Source organism: Schistocerca americana, chromosome 6 (genome assembly GCF_021461395.2).
Source record: "Schistocerca americana isolate TAMUIC-IGC-003095 chromosome 6, iqSchAmer2.1, whole genome shotgun sequence".
Classification (NCBI taxonomy): Eukaryota; Metazoa; Arthropoda; class Insecta; order Orthoptera; family Acrididae; genus Schistocerca; species Schistocerca americana.
In genome coordinates this window covers 119,764,990-119,789,999 of record NC_060124.1, presented here as the reverse complement: position 1 = coordinate 119,789,999, position 25,010 = coordinate 119,764,990, and the positions used below count along the sequence as shown (strand labels likewise).

At 41.4% G+C, this 25,010-nt stretch overlaps 1 protein-coding gene across 1 annotated transcript in view; it reads left to right on the top strand.

The window, feature by feature from the left end:
• Positions 1-25,010, top strand: part of LOC124620004 (dynein beta chain, ciliary-like) — a 588,564-nt gene that overhangs the window by 556,140 nt on the left and 7,414 nt on the right. The window contains exon 32 of the mRNA XM_047146668.1: positions 16,871-17,019. Coding sequence (XP_047002624.1) covers positions 16,871-17,019 — 149 coding nt within the window. The remainder of the gene's footprint in view (positions 1-16,870; positions 17,020-25,010) is intronic.

Below are 25,010 nucleotides of genomic sequence, written 5' to 3'. Positions count from 1 at the left end.
TTGCCTGTGTCTATGTGCCTGTGGTTCTGTCAGTGTGATCATGTGATGTATCTGACCCCAGGAATGTGCCAATAAAGTTTCCCCTTCCTGGGACAATGAATTCACGGTGTTCTTATTTCAGTTTCCAGGAGTGTACATGCCAGCGGGCCCAAGTTCTTGTGCAAGACATTCCCCAATGAGCGACATGGATAAGCCACAGTACATTAAGGTGTAAGGAAGCGGGAATCACAACCTGGGGAGCAGTGTCCTGTGTAGCTAACAAAAGAACCTCATTGAACAGAGAAAGGCAGTGCTGGAGAGTGAAGTAATTATACAAGGAATCCAAGGCATGGCCTGGGGGTTTCCAGCCAACTGTGCTGCACAAAAGAGAGCACCCATCTAAGTACAGTATTTATTCACAGCAATGGTTGAAGCTAACGTGGCACTAGTGATGGGAAAACAATTGACCACATTCCAGTTCTCAATATCTAAATAGAAACAAAGCCACTCATCCCAATCGAATGCTGGGTCCAGCTTGATCAGAAGGCGAGATAAGGCATTGACACTGTTGTGTTGTGCCTTGAGCCAGTAATAGGTCTGATAATGATAATGGAAGAGGAAGAGAGCCCACTGCTGCAAAAAATGCACTGCGTTGTCTGGCACGGAAGCCGGAGCAACCAACAGCTTGTGATTCGTGATTAAATGGAACTTAGAATCATATAAGAAGACATGAAATTTCTTGAGGGCAAACATAATGGCTAAAGCATCTCTTTAAATCTGAGAATATTGCCCTGAGAGGGAGTTTAAGTCTTAGAAGTGTAAGCAGTGGGTTGTTGAGGCCCATACATGTATTTTTGCACCAACACTGCATCAAGACCTTACAGAGAGGCAGCCAAAACAAGATGCTGAACCGGCTGAAAAGTGGCCTGACACAAGGCAGATTGAAACTTAGATTTAAGCAAAGTAAAAGCTCAGTCACCAGATGGCGACCAGAAAAAAGGCACATTTTTACGCAAAAGCGCATGCAGGAGCTGAGCTACGGTGGTACTCAGCTTTATCTAGAAACTCCTGCAGTTCCTTAATGGTGATAGCCACAGCAAAGCTGCAATTGTGTCAACATGGTAACGCAATGGCATGATCTCTCTGTGAGAAACCTCAAAACCTAGTTACTCAGTTGACTGCTGAAAAAACTGAGATTTGGCAAGACTGCACTTGAGACCTGCAGACTGCAAAACAGAAAACAACTATCACAGATTTCTATGGTGACCATTGGTGGCAGAACCCGAAAAAGTGATATTGTCTAGGTAATCGATGCAGCTGGGCACAGAGGCTGTCAACTGTTCTAAAAAATACTGAAAAATTGTGAGTGTGCTAGTGACACCAAAAGGCAAGTGTTGATATTGGTACAGGCCAAAAAAGGCACGTTGACAACAAGAAGGTGCGTAGTGCCCGTATCCATTCCAACAAATCAATCTTGGAAAAGAAGTGGGCACCTGATAATTTTGCAAGCAACACATCAGGGTGGGGCAAAGAATACTTATCTGTCATAGAGTATGCATTAATCATGACACTGAAGTCACCACGGAGGCAAAGCTTATCTGTCGGCATCTTAACGATGACCAGTGGTGTAGCACATTCACTAGAAGAAATAGGCTGAATGACAATGAGTGATGTTGGATGGTCTAACTCGATCTTGATAGAGTTTCGCAGCATGACAGGCACAGGCATCTGGCACATCTGAAAAAGAAATGAGGGTGGGTTCATTCTTTCATGGTAATGTGGGCCTGAAAACCGATAGCACAATTGAGCCCAACCACAACTGTCGCGATGCCTTTCTAAAATGTTAAAAAACAGAGTGTGAAACATGAAATCTGGAGTGAAATCTTTCTTATAATGTGACAAGTCTAAAATAATTGTGGGTCGCTGTAGGAGACAAGTTGGTAATCAGCTCCAATCATGGTGTAAAACTTTAAAACCAGCCACACCCATCTAATTCACAGAGTTGCCTGAAGATAATTTGCCTCCAAGTAGCACCACAGTCCTTCTTGGTATCAAAAAATTTAGTTATAAGTTGATGCTGTCGCAGGAAGACTGTTGTATAGGTGCTTCCAGGAGGATCAGGTTGTCAAAGGTGGAGCACACTGAAAGTGACGAAGGAGTTGTGCCCATCCATGCCAAGATATTCCTCACGCTTCTAGTGAGGACAGAATTATGATAATTATTCGGATATGTGTACCTCTTCCCAAGTTTCAAAAGTGGATTTAAAATCGTCTTTGGTCATGAGTTGGGGAAGTCCTGGCAGCCAAATGAGGTTAAAAAGGGTGAGGAGGATTTCTTTTCTCCTCCCTGTGAGGTGCTGTAAGATGATATAATTGTTTTTCATCCCAGTTTATATTCTGGGGACTTTGATAAGGCCATTGAAACAAGAACATTTTGTTGGTGCTGTTGCACTGTCTGCCATGAGGGTCTGTTATCCTTTTCAGTATCAGAGCCAAACACTATTTCAGTGTAGGAAGGTTACGTTGCTGGTCTAGTGGTGCAGGCTTGCAGCTGTGTTGGCAGTTGCAGGTCCATGTGCCTAGCTCAGCTGTCAAAGTCCGAGTGCCAGCACTAGTCTTCTGTATAGTCTACTTCAGTGCTGAGGGAAATGACTTCACAAAACTGGGTGGCTGCACAGCCGTAAACGCTTTCTTCACATTGGACTACGAGAGACATTGGATGACTTTAAATTCCTTACTTTCCTTCTCTTCAGCAAAGATAGAAAATTCCTTGCGCCAAACTGGGTGGGACTGAGGGCCATTAACATACGTGGATTGGCCAGTACATGGAATACGTGGTTCATGAGCAGTGGAGCCCCATACTTCACACATAGCCTGACTATTATAACCCATGACAGTGAGACTGAAGTGTCAACTCCCACAGCAGCACATAGAGTTAGGTACATAGGGCCATCACAATATATTCAGGCAGTAAATTGAAGGTCAGGATAAGGGATAGTGATTCCTGGAGTTCACCCCCAATCCTTTTCATAAAATTCTGAACGTTAGTGACACATTTGCTTTCCCATTAGCATTAGAGTTCTTTGGTACCTATATTCATAATGTTCTGGGAATTACAACTCCCTTACAAAAATTAAGCCCAGTGTGCAGCCCAGTGTTGATAGCATATTCCCCAAGGAGTTTGGCATTTAACAATTTACTCACTTGGGTAGCTTTCAGTGTCTCAATCAGGAGTGTGCCATTGCGCAGCCTCTTGATGGATTTGAGTTATCCTGCAAGTACCTCTACAACTTGATGGCTATAGAAAGGCAACTATTTCTCAAATGAAGCTTCCATCGTCTTTCACATCAATAAATACATTATCTACCATGGGGCCGGTCTGTTACTGTTACTTTCTCTTACATTCACAGTCACCTTACGTGGACTGGCCACATGATGTCTCTTGGGAGTCTGTGTGTTTATACTGTCCAACAGACTTAATGGAACTCCCACAAGCAGCTGGGGGAGTAAGTGTACACCCAGACAGAGACCTGCTTGCCTGGGTAAGCCTTCTAATATTGAGGTGCTCTTCCATTTCAATAGCCAAGGTTCTCATCAGTGTAGAGTACACGTTGAGATTGAGATTTTTTAATAGAGGTTCATACCATATTCATGATCCGTGTGGATATGTTGAAATCCCCATTCCCTATGACAGACAATGTTTCTCACTGAAGCATGCGCAGAGCTTACAGTTAACGGGGGAATGGCAGTGTTTACCAGTACCCAGGCCAAGAAAGCCACACCCTCCATGTCTGTGTCAAGCAAATGAGTGCTGGCCTCCCTGAGGTGCTCACCATTTGTCATGACCCAAGAGGCACATGTCGCTTATTGTTTGTAATGGGTGCAGTGAGCATTATCCTTCTGTGAGAATTAGGTTGGAGGTATCCATTCTGTAGTATTGATGTCAATCACTGTTCTTTTACCATGCCCCTGACTCAGGTGATACAATTGCTGAATGATTCAAAGAAAACTTCAGCCTCATTTCAAATAGGTACCCTACTCATACAATTATAGTTGATGACTTCAATCTACACTCAATATATCAGCAAAATACATTATTACAGTTGGTGGTAGGCATAAAACATTGTCCGCATATGTACTGAATGTTTCCTCCGAAAATTACTTTGAACAACTAATACAAGAGCACACTCAAAGTGTAAATGGTTGCAAAAACATGCTTGACCTCTTTGCATCAAATAATTCTGAGCAAATAGGGAGCATCATGATGGATACAGGAATTAGTGACTATAAGGTCATTGTATATTGTATATTGAGCAAGCAGTAAAGGAAACAAAAGAAAAATTCAGAGTAGGAATTAAAATCCATGGAGAAGAAATAAAAACTTTGAGGTTCGCCGATGACATTGTAATTCTGTCAGAGCCAGCAAAGGACCTGGAAGAGCAGCTGAATAGAATGGACAGTGTCTTGAAAGGAGGATATAAGATGAACATCAGCAAAACAAGGATAATGGAATGTAGTCAGATTAAATCGGGTGATGCTGCAGGAATTAGATTAGGAAATGAGAAGCTTAAAGTAGTAAATGAGTTTTGCTGTTCGTCAGGATAGAAGTCAGGAGCGGAGGGCGTTGTAAAATGAAAATTAATTGAGTGGAATGGACCCAGTTTATTCTTTTAATGATGGTACAGTGGTGCCTACGTAGGGCTGAGCAGCCCCAAGAGGGGTTGCCGTCTGCTCATCAGAGAGGCAGAGGCTAGAGGAGCGACTACTCGGGGCCGAAGTCAGAAGCTAAGAGAGCGCGGAGCTGTTTCCAAGCCGCCCTCGCCGCTCCCGGCCACGTCCCCACATGATCACATGATTAGTCTCTGATTGGGGGATTGATTCCGCCAACGCGCCTTGCTAGTAGCGTACCCCCGTCAGCGCAACCCACCTGTGGAACTTGAGTCTGACTGAGGAGCACGTGGCAGGAATGTGCCGACCATGGTCTTCCGGCCAGCACCTTCCACCACAGTACGCCCAAGCCGGCTACGGCCAAACATTATGCGTGGAAAAATTTAATTAAATAAAATTTTGTCGGCAATGATCCCTCTTGGGGGGTCTCCTCCCTGCACATCCTTTCCCCTTCCGAAGAAGGCTCTCTGGATGAAAATGAATGAGCTTATTCTAATTGATTATTCCATTTAAAAATATATGATCATTATGAAGGGTCCCAGAAATAACATAGTGATATCAATATGTGCAAAAGTTACAAAGTGGCCTGAAGGAAGGCTCTTAAATAACAAACTTGTGAAGTTGGTGCAACGGCAGTGGGGCAGCGCCCTGCTGTGAGTGTGTGTCGGCGGTATCAGTGGTGGTGGGTACCCAGGCGATGATGAGGGGCACCGGAGCACAGCACATTGAAACACTCCACCCTCGTGGGGGTGAGAGAATGCTCCCAGGCCTAACAGTCACAAGGGGGTTTTTCCCCGTAATATTACTTTGAGTTCTTAAATGTAGGATTACAATGGTAATTGCCCAAGCAGGTGAATGAGAACATTACAAAATGACAAAAATTTAAAGAGAAAACAAAATGACTTACATGAGGGTTAAGACTCGACAGTTAAATTGTGTTTCCATAGACTTTACATAGAATACAAATCCATTACAAAATTAGTTCATTGACCTGACACCTAGACTACAACTTAATTCTGAGGGGGGTCATGCCTGATCGCATGCACCAAGGTTGGCAGGTAGTTTCAGGTGTGATATTCACCTTCAGGTTGTGGGGGTGGTACTACTTCTCGGAAGGAAGTGAAACATTTGCAAAACCCTCTTTTACAGAGTATCCAGGATACTATAATCAGAATCATTACAATGATTATTACCGGACCAGCGCTGGGTAATACAACGGTGGTTAATCGCTTGGCTTGGTGCCAATCAGCAATATGTGAGGCCACTTGGTCAAGAACAACTTGGTTGTGTTCCTGGGTAAGGAGATGATTGATCGATTGGAGTAGATCTAAATCATTGGTATTCGGTAAATTCTTTAGCTTCTCATGGTGATGGAGTTTAAAAGAGAGTTCAGGAAGGTATAAGGTAAATGTGGGAATGGTGACATGAAAGGTAGACTACAATTGAGCTGATATCCTCATAGAAGCAGCGTATATGTCAGGTCTTGAACTATTATACACTAGGCCACTATTATTCAGTGTTACCCGGTACGATTCAGTCTCTGACATTGAACGGTGGCACACCAGGGTGGCGGTGACAGTCTGTGGAACAGCGAACAGAAAACTGTTGCCAACAGGCTGAATTGTTGGTTGAAGAAGTGAGACTAGAACACGAGGACATGGAGGTGTAGTAATTTCAGCTAAAAACAGTGACATCTCACACTCAGTAGTGTTAGTGTGTAAAATTAGCCTGGAGCATAAGTAATGTGTTGTATGGAAGCAACTGGATAGTTCAGCGCGAGAGAGAGTGGCGTGAGTTTGTCGATCCCCACTAACTATTAAAAATTCTTGAGTTTGCCAAACAACATGGTGGTGAAGGGTAGCTCAAGAGACTGGAAAACTGTATATTTGATAGCACTCGTATTCGCAATTTGCGCACGTGATTGGCAACCTCATTAGCATCCGAATACCGTCCGAATTACGGGTAAGTCGGACCTCCAACGCAGCATAGTAAAAGGGGAGGTTGCTTTCCCGCACGGCATAAAGCATTTGTTTAGGGGCCAAAATTTGCGACGACACATTGTGTAGGATGTGCAAGAAGGGCTCTGAGGGTAACAGATGTGGACTGAGCTTTCCTTGCAGTCCGAGTTGAATGGCCGAGTGTAACATGTGCACGTGTAACTGTGCTGTGTGTATATTAAATAAAAGAATCTGCGTGGTCTTCATAATGTCCAATGTGATATTCAGATTACGTAATCCCGAATGAAGATGAGTCCACTCTTGGTTAAAGGATTGTTCAAGTGCACCATAGTGTTGTGTTAGTCTGTCGGCTACAACTTGTATTTGTCTAGTTGTGGCTAACAGGTTATTCTCAAGATGTGTCAGGCGCACCTGTTGATGTACCAACACTTCGTGATTAACTTGTGTTTCCGAAAGCACTTGCTGTGTGTCCAAATCCCAGCGTTTTGCGTCTGTTTCGTCAGGAGTCCCAAAGACAGATTTTAATAATGTACCTCCAACGGGAAACCAGGCTCGTTTGAAACGAGGCAGTGGTACTGCATCCCTAATACTGTTCAATTGACTTCGAAGGGTTGAAATAATTCTAGTCACTTCCCACAAAGATCGGAGAAACTCATGTTCCTTCGTCTGCGTCAAGAAGGTATCATATTTTGACAATTGCTGAGCTGTATCATATAAAGCACGGTCTTCCTCTTCTAATAATGTTAAGTTGACATCAGCTAACACAATAGCATAATGTGGAGTATGCACCAGATTGTGACGACGTCCAAAAAGCACGCCAGATGTGGAAGGGTAAACATGAAATGGAGGCGCCTTAACGGCGACGACGACAACCATTGAGATTAACATGCTGCCCATTGCGGATGATAAATTGACAGCCATTTGAACGGAGGTTGCTTTCAGCTTCCAATGTTGATAACGGTCGACTGCGAGAGAAAGTATTAGTGACCCTAGAAGTAAAAATTTCCTGGCTTACTTGATGAGTAATTCAGAGATGACAGAGGGGGTACAACGTTGTAGCAATAATTACCTGGCAAGTAGCGACGATGGACCCGTTCAGTCACGCTTACTGATGAAGAAGGCCACGAAGTAGAATCACGGCAGGCAACCAACAGTTTGGCAGCCGTGGGGGTAGCAAGGCGGCAAGACAATGGTGTAATTCCACACTGAGTATCCGCTGATCAATCACGCGTCAGCAAAAAAGACGCTGAACGCGGAGGCAGTACTACGCAGCGCAGATTAAGCGTAACTCGCTGGAAAAATTTTTCAACCTGCTATGGGACGAAGGCCAAGTGTCGTTAATTAATTTGAGATTTTGTACGAAGAAAGTTTTTTTTTTTTTTTTTTTTTTAATGAATAAAATGAGAAGGAGTCCTGTGATCGCGGTGTAAACCTGCACAGCCTAGGCACCTCCCACGCATTGGCCACTACGCAGGGGCACCCACCCGACTAAGGCTCGACACGGCGAGACAGGTGAAGTACTTCATGAAAATTTCAGAAATAACATAGAGTGGTTTTTCAGCTGTAGAAAACCCGAATGAGGGTAGGACAACTCAAGTTAACTCAATAATCATAGGATCTTTACTTACAGAAGTGGTCAATAGAGAGATTAACTGTACTGAAGTCGGAAACGAATGTTAGCGAGAGCGAGTCTGTTGCTCGTGAATACAGAGGCTGGGCGTGAAGCAGTGGAGGCGGCGCAGCGCAGCTTTATCAGCGCTGAGCCGGCAGAGTGCTGAGCTCAGATAACAGCGTCGGAGAGCGCTAGTGGCTCTGCGTCTGAGACTAAGACAGTGTAAGTGCAACTTAAAAGTAACAGTTTATTGCAAAGCAATAATAAACGAATAGCTGATGGTCAACCGAGGAGCCTAGGATTCGGTGACGTGTAAGTACAAGTTCACGGTGCGTATGAGCTACCTGCGAGTGACTCGACTATTAAGTTCAGCAGTGCATTAGTGCAATCTGCAGACTTGGATTGATCATTATATAATTTGCAGGGCAATGGGACAACCTGCGGACAGTGCTAAGGTAACCTGTCTAATAATTGAGGGGTAGGCAGTGCATTGGAGCGATCTGCGATACCGTGGTTCAGCGGGCCTAAGGGCGTCCGTCTGACTTAATAAGAATTAGTGTAGGCACATGGGTTTCCTGCGATACATGAAATAAAAGTATCAGCGGCACTATTAGCGATCTGCTGTACTAGGAAAATGTCGACTGTTCAAGCAATAAAAATAGCTCTGAAGCTAAAATAGCATACATGCATAAATAGCGTCACTTTTTGTGCGCGCAGTATATAACACTACATAAAATGAAAATCATTAACTATAAATCACTAGCGCTAGCATAATGAAATAATAAACAATGACATATATTGACAGGAAAATAAAAACACAATGATGTGTAATAATAATGCCGTAAGTAATCGGAACGCTCAACGTTAACATTTAACACTGGCCACTTGGGGCTGGCTGCTAGGCTGCGTGTGTGTTAGTTTTAAAACTGACGATAACAAATTGAAGTGAAAGGACAACTACGCACAGTTCCCGTAGCGCTTACATCACCGGCTAATTAGAGGCAAAGTACGTATCTCACAATGGATCATCGGCCGATATTTTGGGGCAAGACTGCAACAAGGGAGAGCAATATCTCAGTGTAAATGGGTGGTAAGATTAAAAGACCGGTACTGTCAGAAGAGGGTACCTAACATATTGTAGGGGCCTCCTCATCGACAGAAGAAGGAAAACAGGATAGAACAATGACCACAGCAGTAGAGTAAAATAAATGGGGAGGGCAAAAATAACTGCGTAGCAACCAAGGAACAATCGCCCACCGATATACGGCAGCCCGGACGATTGGTCGTTTGTGCCTCGTCAGTAGCGTGAAAAACCCGTGGCACTGCATTGGTTTGCCGGCCGGAGTGGCCGTGTGGTTCTAGGCGCTACAGTCTGGAGCCGAGCGACCGCTCCGGTCGCAGGTTCGAATCCTGCCTCGGGCATGGATGTGTGTGATGTCCTTAGTTTAGTTAGGTTTAATTAGTTCTAAGTTCTAGGCGACTGATGACCTCAGAAGTTAAGTCGCATAGTGCTCAGAGCCATTTTTGAACTGCATTGGTTTGCCCAAGGCAAATAACATTAAATGTGATCATAGTTCGATGTGTAAGAGGGTTAGGGCTGTAGTTTGTAGCTTATACAATGAATCAAAGCAGTAGTGAAACTTCACTTATAGGATTGGCAGACTAAGGTATGCAGAATAATGTAAATCGTTAAGAACTTCGTGTGATTTATCCAGCTAATGTGAAACAAAACGAGGAAAAGAATTTAAACAATGAATCACATCTACTTAATATTTATGTTAAGATTTATTGGGATGTCTGAATGAATTTTGTTTGCCGTGTCTTCCGGCTGCATGAAAGAAACCAGCTCGGAGCTGTTAGCGAACGCGCAGCGCACGCGTAGGTGCGAAATAGGCACCGGTACGTCAGCGGTTATGTGAGACGGCGTGTAGCCGCGAGAGACCGGCCGCTACTGCAGCGACAAATATCACGCACTTAGCGTGTACAAGAAATAACGATGAATTAGAAATTGCTAATTATCTAGAATAAGAGTTTTTTTTTTTTTTTTTTTTTTTTTTTAAGGCTGTTAGTTATATAAAATGATGGTAAATGCATTGTAGTCTTGTCATACACGGAGAATAGAGCAGTAATTTGCGGTTTGTTTTTGTAACTACTCGGACGCGCCGCGTGTTGAGACGCTGGAGGCGGCAGCGCACGTGGTGATAAGATACGTCAATCACGCGGAGCGCTGTTACTGGCTGAGAAAAAATTATGGCCGCTGGCCAGTTCTTGGCGAGGAGAAGGGACAGCGCAGAAGAGAGGAGGGGAGGCGACAGCTGATGTGTTGCCCCGCCAACAGCTGGTCCCGTAAACAAAGTGTACGAGGCGTATGCATTTCAAGTCCTGGCTTTATCTGTTCCGATTACTTACGGTTAGCTGCAGCAAATACAGAACTACAACATAGTACAATTCATTAGATGTCAACGTAACAAGTATTAAGAAAAGCTCGGAGTAAAAATACTCCACATGTACTGGTTTGCCAAATAGATGGCAATAGAGGACATTGAAGAATATTATTTGGAGTTAGCAGCCGCGGTTCTGCCAACACCAAGTGTAATGGTTGCATTTGAAGCAAGTCAGTTGCGTGACGTCTAATGCGTGGCATTGCTTTCAAAACATAAAACATAATCATACATATAAAAATGAGCAAAAATACATGACAGGACTGGAAATTGACAATTGAGAATGGCTGGGAACTCCGTGGTGGCCAGGCACGTCTTGCTTCCAAGTCCCTGGAGAAAATGACTTAATCTAAGCTGCAATAAAACATAACATAAAACTCTAATTAGGCGTGATTAATCACGCGACCTCAACCCATAAGGGTGTCGATTCTGCAAAGGGTATCTACAACCCTGTGGAGGTAATCTCCTCCGTTTTTTTCTTTCGTCTTTGTTCCACTTGAGGTGGAGGTGACACAGGCGGATCGGGGGCTGCGACCTGTTGTGGTGACCCAGCCCTACCGTGGTAAGGTTGCAGGCGGTCAAAGTGCACTATCACCGTACGATAGGTTAATTGCAGTTCTGCATTGACTGGTGAGGTCAACTATACAATCCGATACGGGCCTTCAAAGCGGGGAGAGAACTTTTTAGTTCGTCCCTTTTTGATTGCCGGGTTTCGTAGTAGCACTAAATCACCTGTTTGATAAGTCGGTAAAACAGCATTTTTGTTCTGCCTGTGCAACTGTTTATTAGTAGCTTTGATATTATTCCTCTTTACCTTATACCAGATCGCTTTTAGCCGGCGGGCTAAACCATTTACTTCCTTTATTTATAAACCTTGAGGTAGTTTGTCTATTTCGAACGGCGAATTCATCGGCCGTCCAAACACAGCTTCGTAAGGGGTATACCTGTGGATTCATGTATTCGGGTGTTGTATGCAGAAGAAATATATGGTACATATCTGTCCCAATCAGCGTGCGTTTTTGCAACATAATAGGATAACATTTTACAAATTGTACGGTGTACGCGTTCAACACGACCGTTGGCTTTAGGATGGAAGGGAGTTGTACGCCATTTTTTGATTCTTAGCAATTTACAAACTTGTACAAATAAAGCAGACATGAAATTGGTTCCTCGATCCGTTAAAATGGCATCAGGACTTCCAAAAGGTAGTATCACACGATTTACAAACTCTCTCGCCACAGTTTCAGCTGTCATGTCGGGGAGGGGAACCAAAATTAGATAACGTGAAAAGTGATCAATGACAGACAAAATGTATTTGTTACCTGGTTGCGACTGTGGAAAAGGACCTTGGAAATCCAAAGCAAGAATTTCGAAGGGTGAAGATGCCTGAGGAAGTGTTTGCAGTGGCGCTCTCGGATGCCTATTTTGTGCTCGTTGTGCACACGGCAGGCAAGATCTTACATACCTGTCCACGTCACGGTATTGCCACCAATAACGTGTCGCAATTCGAGCGTTCGTAGCACGTTTTCCGCTGTGACATGCTTGGATTGTATCATGGCATTGCCGTATTATACGTTGCTGCAAGCAAGGCCCCGCAAGGGCACGTACCTTACGTGATGCGGTTGGCTCCCGCGCGGCCCCTTAGCTGTCTGTGTCATTTCTTCACTTTTCAGTTTCGCGGCACAGTCCATCCTACCCACTTTGATCTGTCAACTTTCAACAGACACAAAACTATTCAGCCCAGACTTTGATCTTCCATCTCGAAGAAGAGTCCACGAGAACAGTGTTCCGTGCTCTCTGACGACAGCTGATCAGGCAACATCAGACACTAACCGCGTCTTGCCCGCAGCTAAACGCCAGTAAGCGGAAATCTCTGTTCAAAACCTTGAGCCTTCTTTGTTTCCCCATTGTATTTTCCAAAGGAATACTGACTATTGAAGTAGTAGCATTTAACTGTATGACGTGTCCCAGGACACTGCGACACAAGCAAGGATAGACGGAGTTTTAAGCAACCAGCTGGGCCCAAGGAGGCCAGCACTACGGAGTTATAGAGATGGCGAGTTTAGTCGCAAGATGTTGAGAGGATAAAGACGGCGAATTTGGTCGCAAAGTAAAGTTTTTTTTTATGTAAGAGATGTCGAGTTTGAGAAAGAAGTATGAAGCAGCTATTTTGGAATCGCAGAATTGTTGTATACACAGTTAAGCAGGCGATAACGTCGTGTAAACGATGCGCCATGCACTATACCTTCATAAAGGTAAAGTCCTTCAGAAATTACGCTCAACTTAGTCTTTTCTAATCCAATTCCTTATACTCTCTGTGTCCACTATGGACATCGTCGAGTTTTTTTCTCTCCTTTTGTTAGCAACAGCGTTGACATCCTACGACACAATCTATGTCCCACCTGCACCAGACTGGTGTCACTTTTCTTTGTCACTCTCACTTAATGGTGTTCAGCAAATATATTGAGTTACGAGAAAATTCTTCTCAAAATGTGAATGTTATTATACTTGGATGGTTAGCCCAAGGAGACAGCTAACTTTTTTTTTTACTTATTGATATGGTATTTGCAACAATTTGATATGATACTTGTGTGCTTCATTTCTATATTTATGTATGTTAATGTAATTTTAAACAGAACCCACTGTAACAGCTCATCTAGCTTTATGTCACGCGTAATCCCACTTCTGACACCATTTGTTCGTCAGGATAGAAGTCAGGAGCGGAGGGCGTTGTAAAATGAAAATTAATTGAGTGGAATGGACCCAGTTTATTCTTTTAATGATGGTACAGTGGTGCCTACGTAGGGCTGAGCAGCCCCAAGAGGGGTTGCCGTCTGCTCATCAGAGAGGCAGAGGCTAGAGGAGCGACTACTCGGGGCCGAGGTCAGAAGCTAAGAGAGCGCGGAGCTGTTTCCAAGCCGCCCTCGCCGCTCCCGGCCACGTCCCCACATGATCACATGATTAGTCTCTGATTGGGGGATTGATTCCGCCAACGCGCCTTGCTAGTAGCGTACCCCCGTCAGCGCAACCCACCCGTGGGACTTTAGTCTGACTGAGGAGCACGTGGCAGGAATGTGCCGACCATGGTCTTCCGGACAGCACCTTCCACCACAGTATGCCCAAGCCGGCTACGGCCGAACATTATGCGTGGAAAAATTTAATTAAATAAAATTTTGTCGGCAATGATCCCTCTTGGGGGGTCTCCTCCCTGCACATTGCTATTTGGGGAGCAAAATAACTGATGATGGTCGAAGTGGAGAGGAAATAAAATGTAGACTGACAATGGCAAGGAAAGCGTTTCTGAAGAAGAGAAATTTGTTAACATCGAGTATAGATTTAAGTGTCAGCAGTCGTTTCTGAAAAGTATTTGTATGGAGTGTAGCCATGTAATAGAAGCTTTCAAAATGTGGTGCTACAGAAGAATGTTGAAGATCAGATGGGTAGATCACATAATTAATGAGGAGGTATTGAACAGAATTGGGGAGAAGAGAAATTTTTGGCACAACTTGACTAGAAGAAGGGATCAGTTGGTACGTCTGATTCTGAGGCATCAAGGGATCGCCAATTTAGTATTGGAGGGCAGCATGGAGGGTAAAAATCGTAGAGGGAGACCAAGAGATGAACACACTTAACAGATTCAGAAGGATGTAAGTTGCAGTAGCTACTGGGAGATGAAGAAGCTTGCACAGGATAGAGTGGCATGGAGAGCTGCATCAAACCAGTCTCTGGACTGAAGACCACAACAACAACAACAACAACAAAAACAACGTCACTGTAGCAAAACAACATTGTAACATCAGCATCCTCCAGAAATAGATGCAGAATATGTGTATTTAGAAAATCAATTAAAATCACTTGACTCCTTCCTAAGAAACATTTTCCACCCCTTTCAATCTGACTACATAGGTGTAGACCAGTGTGGTTTAAATTCAAAGAAGTAGTCTTTATCACAAATGAGAGATATATACCAAATAAATTAATAAGAGATGGTACTGATCCCCCATGGTGCACCAAACAGGACATAACACTGTTGTAGAAGCAATAAAAAAAACCACACCAAGTTTAAAAGAATGCAAAACCAGCAAGATTGTTTAAGTCTCACAGCAGATATAAAGTCAGAAAATCAATGCACGATGCTTTTAATAGTTACCACAATGAAAATCTTGTCTCAAAATCTGGCAGAAAACACAAAGAAATTCTGATTGTATTTGAAGTACACCAGTGGCAATAAGCAGTCAATACCATCACTGGAAGATAGCATCAGTAATGTTACTGATGACTGTGCCACTAAAGCAAACTTACTGAACACGGTTTTCTGAAATTCCTTAATCAAAGAAGATGAAGTAAATATTCCAGAGTTTGAATTAAAAACAGCATGAGTAACTTAAACACAGGTATTCTTGGTGTAGCAAACCCATAAATCAAGGAATAAACGCAAGGCCTAAGGTTCAGATTGTTCACCAGTTAGGTTCCATCCGGAGTATGCATCTTGTACAACCACTCGCTCGTCAGAGGATCCATAACCAAAGACAGGAAAGTTGCTCAGGTAACACCAATACTCAAGAAAGGAAATAAGGGTAATCCCTGAATTACAGACCCATACCATGTCAATTTGCCATAGGATTCGGGAGCATACACTGTTCGAACATTATAAATTATTGCAAAGAAAATCATTTAATGACAAATTGCCAACAAAGATTCAGAAAATATTGTTCTTGTGAAACACAACTAGTTCTTTACTCTCATTGCAGTAATGAGTGCTGTTGACAGGGGATGTCAAACTAATACTATATTTTAGATATCCGGAAGGCTTTTGACACCGTTCCTCAGAAGTGATTGCTAATCAAATTGTGTGCCTACGTGTCAGAAAGGTTGCAGTTCATAACAACTGAAAGAAAGGGGCTGAGTAAAACAGAAGTAATATCTGGCATTCCCCAAGAAAGTATTATAGGCCCTTTTCTGTTCCTAATCGGTATTAAATAATTTTGGAGACATCCCAGCAGCCCTCTTGGATTGTTTGCAGATGATGCTGTCATTTACCATATTGTAAAGTTATCGGATGATCAAAACCAACTGCAAAATTATTTAGACAAGAGATCTGTATGATGCGAAAAGTGGCAATTAACACTAAATAATGAAGAGTGTAAAGTCACCTAACTGAGTACTAAATGAAATCCATTACACTTTGGTTACAAGCTTATCACACACATTTAAAGGCTGTGACTTCAGCTAAATACTTAGGGATTACAGTTACAAATAACTTAAATTGGAAAGTCACATAGTGTGGGGAAAGCAAACCAAAGACTGGTGTTTATTGGCAAAACACTTAGAAAATGCAATAGGCCTACTAAAGAGACTGCCTACACTACGTGTAACTGTCCTTCATGAAATAGGGACGAGAGTTCCATGGACATGATTAGCAAATTGGGGTGGCAATTATTAAAACAAAAACCTTTTTGTTGCAGAAGGATCTTCTCATGAAATTTCAATCAACAAATTTCTCCTCTGAATGTGAAAATATTTTGTTGGCACTCACCTACATATGGAGAACTGGTCGTCATAATAAAATGAGATATATCAGAGCTTGCACAGAAAGATTTAAATTTTCATTTTTCCCATGTGCTGCCAGACCCTTAATTTGATTTGCACAGTAATCATGCAGATTTAGATGTAGGAAGAATGACAGATGAAATGTCAAATTCAGGTAGATTGTTTGATTCTATGTAGGGACTTTGTGCTGGGCATTTATATTGAGAGAAGTTTGATGTTATATATTCAGTGGTGTATTTGGTTGTTATCAATATATAGTTTATTAATGTAAAAACAGTCAGTATGTTATTCAACAGAAATTAGAAATTTAGTGTAGAGTTTTTAGTAACAGAATTTATGAGGCAGTCGGTGAAGAAGTCTGTCATAGCTTTTCAAGAGGGCACAGTCAGAATATGTGAAGAGTTAATGAGCAGTGTATGTTAAACAACACTTGTCCAGAAAAGTAGAACACCACAAGCTGCTGCCTCCACTCCCAACCAGCAGCCGCCCTTGCTCCCACTCCCTGCCTCAATGTAGAAACCCCTTTCAGAATGCATCAGTTTGTTATTTTTGTCATAATAATGTTCATATATGTATCTTTCATCATTTAAATGCATTTTGATAGTATCATTTTAGTGCTGATGTAATTTTTGACTGCTTTGATAATCAGTAAAAAATTTTCAGCTTCCTTCAGCAGTCTGGCTGGCAGGATTCTTCAACCCACAGTCTTTCCTCACAGCAATTATGCAATCCACCGCACGTAAAAATGAATGGCCACTGGATAAAATGTGCCTCCACACTGATGTCACAAAGAAGCAGAAAGAAGAGTTCAGGTAAACATAATTTGCAGAAAAATTAGGTAGCTGAGGTGATAAACTAATTCTGGAACCTATTGTTGTAAGTTCAACTGAATGTGCTCCAATTGCACCAAGCACTGGAACTTATTCTCGAAACATTTTGTATCAACTGCAATAAACATAGCTGAATTTGATTAGCTGTAAATCATGTAGCATGTGTACAGGTTTGTGAATGTGATTTAGGGGGGAGGGGGCAGTCAAATTGTGTTTTGTGTATGGAATAAGAGATCACACAGTATTTTCTCCTCTAACATGCTAATACCTAATCTATAATACATAACCATAGATAGTCCACAAGCAGTTGTAGAGTCACATGACAAGAGTACCATTACTTGTTCCTATATGTACTTGCAACACTCATGAATGGACATAATCTCTCTCATGTTCATTTTAGAATCTGTCAGTGGGATCATTTTACATTTTCTCAAACAGTGATACTTTACTGGTTCCCAGTAGTGTTTCATGATAATGACTGTTGTTCATTACATATTGATGGATCTGCCCAGTTACTTTTTTTTTTAATCGTTTTTAATCCAACCTAGTATTACCCAAACTCTTATGCAGATCTACACTTTCTCGTGATTTTTCTGGTAATTTAAGTCATCGGTTTGCCCTCTCTATGATTGTTAATGTCCATGTTCATTTAACTAAATCTAGATATTTAATGGATTTGACCCAATGCGGAGCACAATCTGATGCCCTACTCAAAACTTTTTTCATATCTTTTTAATGTTATATGGTACATGAGAGTGTGATCACTAGCACCCAAATTTTTTCCCTACTTATGCAGCTACCATTCATTATAGCAGTGAGCTATCACAAGCGGCAAATTCCCAGCACTTGATGTGCAAAAGAAGAGGTGACCATTTTAATATTAAATAAAAACAACTAATTTTTTAAAACAATTTTTCTATCACCATAGTCTTCTTTTCAGCCAACTAATGAAGCCTTTTAAAAAAATTGCCACCTGATGGGTTAATAATATTTGAGCTGTTTACGGAATGAAGAGATGAGACAATTTATATCTAACTAGGGTTTCACTGTATGTATGATTGTGTTACTCTGCAAAAGAAAAAAAAAAAAAGGAAAATACCTCCTTCTCATTGTAAAATGTGTTTTTTTTGGCTGAAATTGTTTGCTGTGGAATGAGAATTGTTGTCACAGGTCTGGTGTAACCTGAGTCACCAATGTTTCATTTCCAGTGACAACTTGTCTTAAAAATTCTTCACCTTTGTGTGCCACAGAAGTAAATTCAAAGCATGGACTTTTTGATTGGTTTTGTGTACCCAAGTCAGCATTTTTGGTAATGAGTGCCAGCATAACTGTTTGTAGTTTAAGCATTCCACACGAATTTAGTAAAGAACACTTTTTGAAATTTGAAGAAACTCATTAAATCAAGACAAAGTCATAAAGTATCTAATTTTTAACTTTTTCGTGAATTATTTGAACTTAGTCTTCAGATGATAGATGGTTGCCCCCTTTCTATTTCATCATAAACATTTGTACACCCATTTTTAAATACTGTAATTCTGCTTCTTACCATTCCAATGCTCATAGTGCTTTTTTGATAATATTCAAAAAAATAGAAAACTAAACACTTTTGATAGCAAAAAACTGAGTACTTGTATTTCACATTAGTAGGATTTTCATTTAACTGAAGAATTTTAAATGAACACAAACAAATGCTCCATTGTGGTACCTGTAGGCAGGCAAAATAACAGTAGCCTTAGTCCACTGTTCCCTGCACTGAAACTTGAGTTTATTGTGTTTTCTCACTCTGTAATTCTAGTAAAGCCAGCTGGTACCTTTAAAGAGCAGTAGAAGGCCTGTTAATAGTTCTTTATTAGACACAATTTCTTCAGGAATTAATAAGCTGGGTATGCTGTGTTTCGGCTTCCAACACTTCACATTGTAAGATTGTGGTGATGTGGTTTCATCCCCTTTCTCTGCATAATTTGCACTTAGGGACTTCTTCCTCCATAGCCATCATGTGTAGCTGTTTTTTGAAGTTCGCATGGCCACTTATCAGTCCTACCATGAGCTTATATTGTCTCCTGCTCAAGCCCAGAATTACAGGACATTTCTTGAAACATGGCTTCTGTATCGATGGCTTGCCATTTTTCTGTTTTTTGGAACATTCTGTGTGATCCCCCCTAATCCAACTATGTACTTTTGTTCTTACGATCACCTTAGTGATAGTTAGGGCAGGATTTGGTCCAATAAATGGAATCATCGCACCTGTCGTGATCAGCCTAACACCTTGTTCATTGCCACTGAATCCTGAGTGACTAGGGATCCACAGCAGATTTACCTTGTCACTTTTGCCTAGCCTCACAAGGTCTTCATGGCATTCTGAAATGACTTTTGATCTTGTTGTAGGGACTGTTAGAGATTTCAGAGCTGCTTGACTGTCTTGCTGCAGTGGTAACACCGGTTCCCATCAGATCACCAAAGTTAAATGCTGTAAGACTGGGCTTGGACTTAGATGGGTGACCATCCGGTCTGCTGAGCACTGTTGGCAAGTGGGGTGCACTAAGCCCTTGTGACGCAAACTGAGGAGCTACTTGATTGAGAAGTAACAGCTCCGGTCTCATAAACTGACATACAGCCAGGAGAGCTGTGTGCTGACCACAGGCCCTTCCGTATCCACATCCAGTGATGCCTGTGGGTTGAGGGTAACACAGCAACCAGTCTGTACCATTGGGCCTTCACGGCCTCTTCAGTTGGAGTTTTTGTTTTTTGACTGTCTAAATTAATCTAGATGCTGCAAACCTTTTATCACCTTTGCAGATTCTCCTTGATGCACAATCTAATAACAGATATTTCTGCCTGCTATACTGTGGCCAGCATCTCTAGAGAAATTGCTCTCTATAGTCTATTATCCATTCCATGATGACTGACCCCTGACTTTGAGCTCATATTCTGGTCACATTGCATGACAAACATCAATGTGTTGTACCTTACCAGAATCGTGGAAATGTCTACTTTTATTTGAAGTATGAATATTACATTTTAGTTCAAAAGGGGGCAACATACAGTGATACATATTAACAAGACGAAAAGTATAAATGCAAGCTCTGTTGTTGCCTTTTACAGCTGTTACAATTTTATGCAAGGAAACCTACATAAAGTGGAGTTTTTGTTTTTTGGCCATCTAAATTAATCTAGATGCTGCAAACCTTGTATTACCTTTGCAGATTATCCTTGATGCACACTCTAATAGCAGATATTTCTGCCTGCTATACTGTGGCCAGCATCTCTAGAGAGATTGCATATCACTTCTTTAATTCATTTGCTATTGTGTTTCTACGTGCTGCATGCTTGCATGTGCTATGTTGCCGGACCTCTAAACATATTTCCACTTCACTGTTCATTGTTGTAGTGTTTACATCACAGCTTTCCATCAGATAGGAAACAATCGTGCTCCCATTTGTTGTCGTGGTGTCATGTGGGACAGTGCTTGTAACGTACTTAGTTGCCTCGTACTTGTGTGAAACCTGCATCATTTATGGAGTTGTGAAAAATCGATGGTGATCAGTGCTCATGCTTTGCGGCCCAAAAAAAAAAAAAAAAAAAAAAACAGGGCACCAGCAGTTCCATATCACAGCCAGTACAGAGAATGTCTCGGTATTAGTGGAAGTACAATGAAGCAGCAAATTTCAAAAGAATATAGAGGAACTGCAAGTCTTGTATCACCAAAAAAGGAGTTCTGGTAGGTGTCAGAAGTTAGTATAGAATGAGTTTACACAGGGAGTTATAAGAAGAAAAATCCCTGAGTTCTATGTGGAAAAGCAGTTTGCAACAGTGGCAGCCATATTGGGAAAACTGACAACTGAAGTGGAAGATTTTCCTGATAGGAGTGAAACAGCCCTTTGGCATGTCATTCAAAAATTGGGCTTCAGAAACAAAAACTTCAACAAAAAACCTGTGCTGATGGAAAATAATCAAGTAGCAAGAAAAAGATGAGTTCTTTCAGGGAATAAGACACTTATGCAACATTGGATGGACTATTTATCACACTGATGAGAGTTGGTGTGGTGTAAATCATACCTGTTTTGCTGGCAGGAACAAAAAACAGCTTTAAGCATCAAAAAATGTGTACAATTATCACAGAGGAACCGTTCAAGAGTGGAATGGCTGGAAAGGAGGAATTCAAGCACCGTACAGTTCTGGAAAAGGGATTATAATTTGCCATATTGGGAATGGAGATGATTTCATGCATAATGCTGGCTTATGTTTTATTGGGCAAAAAGGAGGTGCAGACTATCATTCTGAAATGAATGCCAGACACTTTGTAGAGTGGTTTAGGAGTGTACTTGAAAAATTACGTGAAAGATCTAGGTCTGTTTTATATGTGGCTCCATATCACACAATGATAAATCTAGTGACATGAAATCGATCTGTGAAATGGAGAAAGGATTCTATTATTGAATGGATCGAAAGTGATAATGTAGAGATTCCATCTAATGCAGTGTCTTATGAGGAATTTACTAGAGCTGGCCTACTGGAACATGCAGGACTGCACTGCAGGGTGCAGGAATACCTTTTGGAAACTATACTGCAATCAGTGGACAAGGAAACTACACTTCTGTGGTTGCCTGTAAATTGAAAGCCATTGAACATACTTAGGCATTTGTCAAGATCAAGGCAACAAAGGAGAACAATAATTTTAAAATAAATGATACTTTACAGTTGTGTCGGTGTGCTCTGGAAAGTGTTACTCAAAGTGTCTGGAAGAATTCAGTGAGTCATGTACACAAACTTGAAAACAGTTATGCACAAAGAGCCTACTGTCTTGACGTAGCAGTAGAACTGCTGCTGATCAAAGTAGATGACTGCAATAGCAGCAGCAAGACCTCAGCCAGCAGTGAAAGCGATTAAGGAAGGTTTTATTTCTGTCATCATTCTTTGCTGCAAAATTTATTCGAGCTAATCGACTTTTTCATTTACTGTTGCACATGATAACAAATGTTCATTTATTGGAGCTGCTTGCATATCAAGCACTTATTTGCAATTTCCCTGTACTGGAATGCGACTATGAAGTTGCCATTCTTCGCTGATGAACAGGCACTTATGAGGCATTAGAATAGTGGTGGCACGCTGGTATGACAACTACACTCCACCACAGCCTCGCATGTATTACAGCTACTATCACAATTGCTTTACAAACTCTTAACTAACGAACACAAAGAGCAGTCATTAGTAAATCCATATGATGTAACCAACAGAAGTTCAAGCTTAACACCAGTGCCTTCCCTTTCGCAATACCAGGTGTACTGGTATGAAATGAGCGTTTTTTTGTGAAAATGAAACACTAATTTTCAATTGAAAAGTAAAAACATTTTATTAAAAGTACTGACCATTGCTTTCTATACATTTTGACCACTTTTCTGGCAATTTGTGGACACCACACTAATAGAAATGTTCGTCTTTTGAAGCAAACCAATCAGACACCCAATTTTCGACTTCTTTGTAGGAATCAAAGTGTTCCTCTGCCAATGCGTGTCCCATTGATGAAAACAAATGGTAGACAGAAGGGGCCAAGTCTGGTGAATACAGTGGGTAGGGTAGCAGCTACCAGCCAAGTGTTTTTTATTGTATCCTGAACCAGTTTTGCTTTGTGTGTAGGTGCATTCTCGTGTAAAAAAATTACTTTGCCATGTCTTCTGGCCCATTCTGGTCTTTTTTCGATCAACGCATAGTTCAAATTGATCATTTGTTGTCTGTAGCGATTAGTATTCACAGTTCCACCAGGTTTTAGAAGCTCGTGATACGCCACACCTTTCTGATCCCACCAAACACAGAGCATTGTCTTCTTGCCAAATCGATCTGGTTTTGCAGTCGATGTTGATGGTTGTCCCGGATTAACCCATGATTTTTCCCGTTTAGGATTCATAAAATAAATCCATTTTTCATTGCCAGTAACAATTCAATGCAAAATTGATTTTCTTTCATGTCTTTGAAGCAAAATTTGACAAATGGTTTTTCGGTTTTCCATGTCTTTCATTCAATTCATGTGGCACCCATTTTCCACACTTTTGGATCTTTCTCATAGCCTTCAAACGGTCAGAAATTGTTTGTTGTGCAACATTTAGCATTGCTGCCATGTGCTTCTGACTCAAAGCATCATCTTCATCCAATATTGCTTGTAATTCGGCATCTTCGAACTTTTTTGGTGGTCTTCCACGTTCTTCATTTCTTACATCAAAATCATTATTTCTGAACCATTGAAACCATCTTTTGCTTGTTGCTTCTGATAGATCACGATCACCATATGTCTCGACAAGCATTCGATATGACTCTTCAGCACTTTTTTTCAAATGAAAACAAAAAATTAATGCTTTCCACAAATCATCATTTTCTGGTACAAAATTCGACATTGTTAACACGATGAAAACATATGATGATGTTTGTTCCATGACTTGATGTATATTAAATATTTTTGACAGATGTCATACCAACTAAAAAAAAAAAAAAAAATTAAGGCTCGTTCACAACAAATGTTCCCTATTGACACATTTGTATCTTAACGCTCATTTTATACCAGTACACCTGCTAGCTACAGTGGTTCAATCGCAGTGTCTTGCGTTTGACATTATAGCAATGAAACGAGTAATCAGAAAAATGAAAATCTGCATGTAAATAGAACAAGGTTGTATCTCTAAACTGTTGTTGTTGTTGTGGTCTTCAGTCCTGAGACTGGTTTGATGCAGCTCTCCATGCTACTCTATCCTGTGCAAGCTCCTTCATCTCCCAGTACCTACTGCAACCTACATCCTTCTGAATCTGCTTAGTGTATTCATCTCTTGGTCTCCCTCTACGATTTTTACCCTCCACACTGCCCTCCAATGCTAAATTTGTGATCCCTTGATGCCTCAAAACATGTCCTACCAACCGATCCCTTCTTCTAGTCAAGTTGTGCCACAAACTTCTCTTCTCCCCAATCCTATTCAATACCTCCTCATTAGTTACGTGATCTACCCACCTTATCTTCAGCATTCTTCTGTAGCACCACATTTCGAAAGCTTCTATTCTCCTCTTGTCCAAACTGGTTATCGTCCATGTTTCACTTCCATAGATGGCTAAACTCCATACAAATACTTTCAGAAACGACTTCCTGACACTTAAATCTATACTCGATGTTAACAAATTTCTCTTCTTCAGAAACGATTTCCTTGCCATTGCCAGTCTACATTTTATATCCTCTCTACTTCGACCATCATCAGTTATTTTACTCCCTAAATAGCAAAACTCCTTTACTACTTTAAGTGTCTCATTTCCTAATCTAATCCCCTCAGCATCACCCGATTTAATTTGACTACATTCCATTATCCTCGTTTTGCTTTTGTTGATGTTCATCTTATATCCTCCTTTCAAGACACTGTCCATTCCGTTCAACTGCACTTCCAAGTCCTTTGCTGTCTCTGACAGAATTACAATGTCATCGGCGAACCTCAAAGTTTTTACTTCTTCTCCATGAATTTTAATACCTACTCCGAATTTTTCTTTTGTTTCCTTTACTGCTTGCTCAATATACAGATTGAATAACATCGAGGAGAGACTACAACCCTGTCTCACTCCTTTCCCAACCACAGCTTCCCTTTCACGCCCCTCAACTCTTATAACTGCCATCTGGTTTCTGTACAAATTGTAAATAGCCTTTCGCTCCCTGTATTTTACCCCTGTCAACTTCAGAATTTGAAAGAGAGTATTCCAGTTAATGTTGTCAAAAGCTTTCTCTAAGTCTACAAATGCTAGAAACGTAGGTTTGCCTTTTCTTAATCTTTCTTCTAAGATAAGTCTTAAGGTTAGTATTGCCTCACGTGTTCCAACATTTCTACGGAATCCAAACTGATCTTCCCCGAGGTCCGCTTCTACCACTTTTTCCATTCGTCTGTAAAGAATTCGCGTTAGCATTTTGCAGCTGTGACTTATTAAACTGATAGTTCGGTAATTTTCACATCTGT